The sequence below is a fragment of the Aphanomyces astaci genome, assembly GCF_000520075.1.
Source record: "Aphanomyces astaci strain APO3 unplaced genomic scaffold supercont1.32, whole genome shotgun sequence".
Taxonomy (NCBI): Eukaryota; Oomycota; class Saprolegniomycetes; order Saprolegniales; family Verrucalvaceae; genus Aphanomyces; species Aphanomyces astaci.
Genome location: NW_009798295.1, coordinates 260,496 through 267,709, shown reverse-complemented (window position 1 = coordinate 267,709; position 7,214 = coordinate 260,496). Strand labels below are relative to the sequence as shown.

Below are 7,214 nucleotides of genomic sequence, written 5' to 3'. Positions count from 1 at the left end.
GTTATGGGGGAAGGACTGTTGCGTCTCAACTTGACGGACCTTGCGAAGTCCGATCCAAAGGCAAATCACAAAGTGAATTCCCCCCAGTGGCAAGTAGACACTGGGGCTTAACCCTAACCTAATCAGACAGCTGCTGGGCAGCCAATAATCTAACTAGCGAATAGGATCACACCCAGGATATCCAACCTAATCGAACACTTGGATACCTTCTTGGGAGGGGTTCAGGGGTTCTGCGAAGGCAAATTTGCAACATAAGGTAACGAACGTTACAAGGACAATACATTGTGCCAAGTCTTTCGTGTCGTAGCGTAGAACGGGATATTTCTGTATATTTATGTCCATATAAGAGGCTGGTCGCGGAAATAGCTAACGTTATGTTGATGAAATGAATGCAAGAAGTACAGGGGGGTGCCTACATGCTTATTGGGGCTACACTGTGCCCTTATTTAGGATTTAGCTAATGAGATATGACAACACCTGCTAGTAAAACTCTAACACGATTACCTTCGCAAAGATATAGGGCCCACGGCTTGTTTGCTTGTTTTACGTTAGCTACGACGGAGTGATATTACACTTACTGGTCTGCTCGACTATGAAACAAGAATCCAGTAATGCCCACTAAGTAAAACTCCACCACACCATTTAACCACGAGTGAAGACCCACGTCTTACTCTACCTGAACATCCATGAGCAAAACCCCAAAACACCACTAGTGAAAAACTGCCTCCCCTACTACGTAGCATTCACCTTTGGTACGATTAACGGTGTACAACGTTGTATGCCTTTGTGTTTCACGTTAACGATAGGATTGTACTTATCGTAGCAAGCAATTAGTCCCACCCACTTACTCAGGGACGTTTTAGGTCAATAGTACCAAATTCCCTGAGCGAGTGGGTTTTGACCAATTGAGTGGGTGTGCCACCCACTCACTCGGGGAATTGGTCTACTACGTAGTACTATACTGGGTGCTTGGGATACAGTATCCTAAATTCACCCACCAGTTCACTAACCACTGAGATGCACTTAACCCCAAGTAAATGTACGTACGTACTGCATTCCGCTCTTACTACTGGTTCATCAACCTTTCTTTAGGCTTTGTAGACAGAAGCGACCTCCAGCATGTCTCCGCTTCCAAATCATCTCGAATTCTGAACTTCGACTTTAACTTCGACCTCCGCTTCCAAATGGAAGTAGCAATATAAATATAATGGATTTTGTATCGAATATTATTGGAATTTAAACTGTGAAACTAATGTGCTTGTAGAACTCTATATTGTGTAAAACCTTTGTCGATTTGAAGTCGTGGGGTAGTTTTCATTGTTATAAATATTTCTATGTCTAGAGGGAATTATGATTTTCTTTGGGCAGACGTCGTGTAGTACATACGTGGTAACTTCGACTTAAAACTTCGACCTGATATGAAATCTGGCTGCTTATTGGCTCATTCATACGAATTCCATTGTTTTTACAGAGGTGTTATTAGGCCTCTGGTTCAAATACTAGTACTGACAGTGAAATACAGTACTGCTCAGGATTTATTCTGTACTATTGGGTTTGGATATCGCTATAGGTACTAGCATACGTTACCCGGTATCATTTCATTTACTTGATACTACCGGTACAGTACCTCGAAGTACTAACTAGTACTACGTAGTACTTGAAGTACACGTAGTAGTCAAACGCAGTGTCAAGCAAAACAGCATGTTCCAGCAAGGGCTAGCAGTATCTTATACCGGTACTACCGATAGTAAGCATGAAAGGTAGAATTCCCTCATTAAAACAGTACCACTGCACAAAGTCCCATATAAACATACAATATGAGACTTACAGTTAGTATACTCTGAACGCGTCATGTCCTACGTACTTGGGGTTAAATGCATCTCAGAGGTTAGTTATCGCTAACCAGTGGCGATGAAATTGAATTAGCATCATATGTGCTCGATGGGGGTAGTCCGATTTCCCAGATTCCAGAGCTACGGGCTAAAAATTTAATCCGGAAGTGATACTTCCCTCGTTTTGAAACAGTATTTCGGGTCAAACAACAGTGGAACTGTTTTAATGAGGGAATTATTCTGCATATGTCAGTGGTTAGGTATCGCAAACCACTACATAGTCCCCCAAACAACCGTGTCAACTTGGTATCTGTTGTCATTTTCATTTTTATCACGTTCGTGCCATGAAGTTCACCCTCCTTCATAGCGTAGCCCAGCTCCATGAAATTTGTCGGAATACCACTTGCGGCCGTACGGTACTGGTTCCCAGATACGAAAGTCGGTACCATCCAATGAAACGAATGCTCGATCATGGGGACGACTGAGTTCAAACCGTCGATCCCACACAATCTATTATATAATTAGTTGTGTTACGTTGTACGCAAGTACCACACGTAAGTTGGCTAGTAGTTCGACCCATAGCCAAACCCATTTGCGAAATGTCTTCTCTTCGGCACCTGATAAGCAACGATGGACGCCTTCGGATGCGTAGACCTTCAAAAACATCAAGCATCAGAGAAGGTGCTTCGGACGCGATGATTCAAACCACCGACTTGAAGCAGTCCCTGGAGAGCTTTGTGAACAAGTATGCGAACCGTCTTTTCAACTCAACCGAAGGCGGCCGGTCGTGGCACTGGATCTACGACCAAGGGGTCGAGTTGGCTTCCACCGAGGTGAACAACACTAACGTCAAAGTCACCGTGCGACCTGTCACTCACGAGTGGGGGCAGTATTCAGTGATTGCCCGCGTCGAGCCTACTACTATTGTCAAGGACGACATTGTCATTTTGAGTGCGCACCTAGACACGATTAACGATGAAGACTGGGAGGACCCTGTGAAGCGCTACATCGCCCCTGGGGCCGACGACGACGGATCGGGCACCGTGACCATATTGAAGACGCTCAAGCACTTACTGGCGACCCCCGAGTGGGCCCCCATCCGGCCCGTGGAGTTCCACTGGTACGCCGCCGAAGAATTTGGCCTGCAAGGATCCAAGGCAGTGGCGGAGGAGTATGCGAACACTAGCACAGCCGTGTACGCCCAGATGGAGCTGGATATGACGGGGTACGTCCGCCCTGGTACGACCCTCGTCGTGAATTTGTTATCCGACTTCACCAACAAGAACCTCAACACTTTCTTGAAGATGATCATCGGGGCCTACGTGGGCATCCCCGTGACCCACTCAGTGTGCGGCTACGACTGCTCGGACAATTACTCGTGGAACATGTCGGGGTACCCCTCGTCGTTTCCGTTTGAAACCACGTTGGATGACATGAACCCGAACTACCACTCCCAAAACGACACGATCGACACCATCGATTTCAACCACATGGTCGATTTCACCAAGCTCGCGATTGCGTACGCTGTCGAGCTGACTCAGAACAGCGCCACGTCATGCTAATCACCTCGTTGTTCCATTGTTGTACCGTATATTCCCAAGCTAACTTCCATGCATCAATTCCGAAACTGATTCGCGTTGTTTCGCCAACAGAATGTGTGTTGTTTCGCTAACAAAAACAACCAAATTGGGGAGTGCGTGCCGCCTCAGTTAACCACGCACTTGATTGATATGTCCGTTGCAGAGAAAAACTAGGAACTAGGAGTGAGCTTCGGAAGAAGTAGTAAGATAGTGCATCGATATTCTGGACAATTTCTGACCACAGTTTTGGTCATTTTCTTCCCTGTCGAGTCTAATTTTTCTACCACGTATTATTTATTCTACAGTACGATCATGGTCGGGATGTATAATTCGAGAAGAATATTATTTTTCATTCGATTCGAAATTGGAGTGGGGTGCTCAATCGAAGGAGCAGCACCAAATCGGCAGAGAAACGATCGACCAATCAAAACAAAAAACATGAATCATCTAGCCAATCAAATCCACCCTTCGAATAATTAAATATCGAATTAGTGTGTGATTGAAATTCGTGTGATACGGGACGATCTTTACATGCAAAAGTCAGTACAAAGAATCGATCCATAGATTTGGCGAATCAGCACAAAAGTCCAAATATTGGGTAAAAGGACAATACTACGAAGTACTAGTAGGATGTCAAAACGCAAATGTGAAAAGAAACACTTCATGATTTGTAGGCAATTTACAGTTAACAGTAAATACCAGAAGAAATCAATAGAGCTCTTTCGAAAACCGGGGAAGATTTTGTCCCATCTGATGTCCCAATATCGAGTTGGGACATATTTCGAGATGCTCTAAGAGCATCTCCACCGCATCCCCAAATATGTCCCAACTCGATATTGGGACATCACATGGGACAAAATCTTCCCCACCAGATGTCCCGAAAACCAAATTTGGGGTTGGGACATCCACTTTGTCCCGAACATTGCACACTATTGGGATATCCCAACTAATTGTCCCAACAAATATACTACGATTTGTATAGAAAAAGCAAGTCCATTCGTGGAGTTTCCCAATGTCGGCTTTGAACACAGCGACTGGCGGTCGGTATCGTGAACCACGTCTCGCCGTCGTCGGGCACGCGGACGATGTGGCTGAACGAGAGTCACCAGCATTAATTGATACAGCGATATCTGGCCGATATCGCTGCGGCAGTGATTGCCGGTGACTCTCGTTCCGACGCTGCGGCGGACGCGGGTTTGTCCAAGAGGCGCAACCGCATTACGCTATGCGGTCGCGCATCACGGACAAGAGTCCGCAGCAACAATTACACTCTATAACTTTGTGCGTGGGATTACAGAATCGCTACGATCAAGTAGGCTTGCAAGTACCGGCATCACCGACCTTGGGAAACTCAATAACGTTAGCAAGGCGATGGTCACCATCGACATGCTATACCACCGTAACCTCTGAAAAGTTAACTGCGACTAGAGAGAGGCAAACACCGTTCATAACTCCGTTCCAGAGTAAACTTGGCAGCCTCTCGATGTCATACCATGCACTTCCGGCGTCAGGTCAATTGGGACGGGGAAAGCTACCAAAACGGAAGATTTTTTGGAGACATCCCAAAAACAGTGAACTGGATCTAATTTAGGGATGGCGACAAAAAAAATATGAGAGGATGCAGTGGAGATGCTCTAAGTCCGTCTAAGGTAGTAGTACCGGTACTATATGTAGTATGTACATAGTAAGTCGCGACAAACGTAAGATACATATGATCATGCATTCTTATGTTAATTACTACCAGTACTGCTTTGTAGGATTTCTAAACTCCGTATTTAGGGATGGGGACAAAAATATTTGGGGATGCGGTGGAGATGCTCTAATACAGTACTTCGAAGTAATAAACTGAAGATTTTGGGGACATCCCGCAAATTTGGGGACAAAACCTTCCGGATAATTCCCTTATTATCCGTACTGCTACACAAAGTAACGGTACAACCGACGTTTTTGAGTTTTAGAGTTCCCGCGTTTGACATAAATAAGATGTCAACAGCATAGAAAAAACATGATACTCCCTCAATCAATAATTTTGTGTTTTTTATAAAAATGAGCGCCAGAAAAGAACGGACTATCCTAGGCATGAATATTTAACATTTTTAATAAAGACACTTTAACAGCCTAGGCATGATAGAGTCCTCAAATATGGAGGGTAGAGTTTATTTCCATTCTTGTATTCAGGAAATTATTGCGGCAGCCAAACAAATTAGTGTATCATCTAGATCGGCATATCGCAGTATCTTTGCGTGGTTGAGAAATATCTACCGGTACTGATCATATTATAGCATCTCCACTCGTCAGACTTCAAGGTCTGATTTATACGGATAACCCTTAGATAGGACCAATTTGGACTTATACTCCCACCCGTTGGTTTTATGGGGGTTTCAATAAGTCCAAACATAAGTTCGGCCCCGAAAAGCCCTATCATAGAACTTTTTCGTCAAGATATCACCCTCCAGACCTATGCTATCCGGAAGAGTTATATAATCAAAATTAATATACAAACGCACTTCTCAACATACTTTAATACAATACAGCATGCAATCTTTATAATAATTCCCATTCAATTTACACTTTTGGCCAACGAAGTCAGACCTTGCCACAGCAGTCCGTCCAGATCGTGATCGGGTGGATGCCAGCGGCGTGTGGCTGGCCGAGGCTGTCGCTTCACCCACAGGCGATGCAAACCGGTTGACAGCATGTGTCAAGGTCGAAGCAGACGACGCGGTGGGTCGTGGAGGTTTGCAGGCATACAGGGCGGTCGCTATGATGCTGGTGGGTATACTAGTAGACGTGGTGGTAGATAGAGGCATGGAAGCGGACCAACTTGGATCGCTTTGCGGCAGCACTCCACCTTCCGACAACGGCCTTGCATAGTTCGTGCAACGTTTGCAGCAGCGCCCCAGCTTCCGGTGGTGGCACAGAAGACAACGCGGCGCCGCCGACGATGATACGTTCGGAGGAAATCCGCGCTCGATATGCGAGTAGTGCGCAGGGCGCGGAAGGCGTATGGTTCCTATGATGCAGCGAGCTATGATGAAACTGGTGACGTTCATGATGAAACTGGCGACGTTTTCTCTTCTTACGCCAGTATGTGGCATCACAACGATGTTGGCTGCACGCTTAATCTCTATACTGTAATGAAGCTCCACGTAGCAGCAGAGAATGCGAAAGCACGCGACTTTCGCGTCATCGTAGGCTCGTATTACTTCCAGCGCACCCTGTACGCTGTAAATGTTAACCAGTTCGGTTTATAACGGAATGCGATGGGCCGGGGAAGTGGTTGGTTGATGTAAATGCACTCATTATCATTTTCACAGTCCCAGTTCGTCCCCCGCAAATAAATCTGACGGGTGGCGAAAATGGAACGTATCGCTGGAATCAGCATAAGTCTGTCATTTATCCGAACATTATCCGTATAGAACCTGGTTACCAGTTGGGACTTTTAACCTTTAGCTGTCAATTACAACAATTCTCGATCTAACGTTACTAGTATCACTGCATTGTAGTGTGGCCGCGGCAGCGGTGCTGGACGGCCACTGTAATGTCCTCCAATACACTACACTCTATATGGCAGCCGCAATATTGTGATGTCCTCCACAATCGCTGTACTCCATTACAATACCTGCTACCGTTGAGTGCATCGGTGGCCGTTTCTCTATTTCGCCTATAAGACGGTGCCGCACCTTCACGGACCAACCGAATCTGCGGAGCTATTCCATAATAATATATTCGCGACGGCCGAAGGCATCCAAGAGTGCAGTGGTGGCCAGCCTTCATGGTCGCTGCACTTCCTTTTCTGTAG

At 45.8% G+C, this 7,214-nt stretch overlaps 1 protein-coding gene across 1 annotated transcript; it reads left to right on the top strand.

The window, feature by feature from the left end:
* Window positions 1-2,527: 2,527 nt before the first annotated feature.
* Window positions 2,528-3,394, top strand: H257_11129 (hypothetical protein; the record flags this gene model as incomplete). The annotated part of the gene is made up of 1 exon (XM_009837966.1): window positions 2,528-3,394. The coding sequence occupies one exon, from the start codon at window positions 2,528-2,530 to the stop codon at window positions 3,392-3,394; it is 867 nt and encodes a 288-aa protein (XP_009836268.1).
* Between the last annotated feature and the right edge of the window lie 3,820 nt (window positions 3,395-7,214).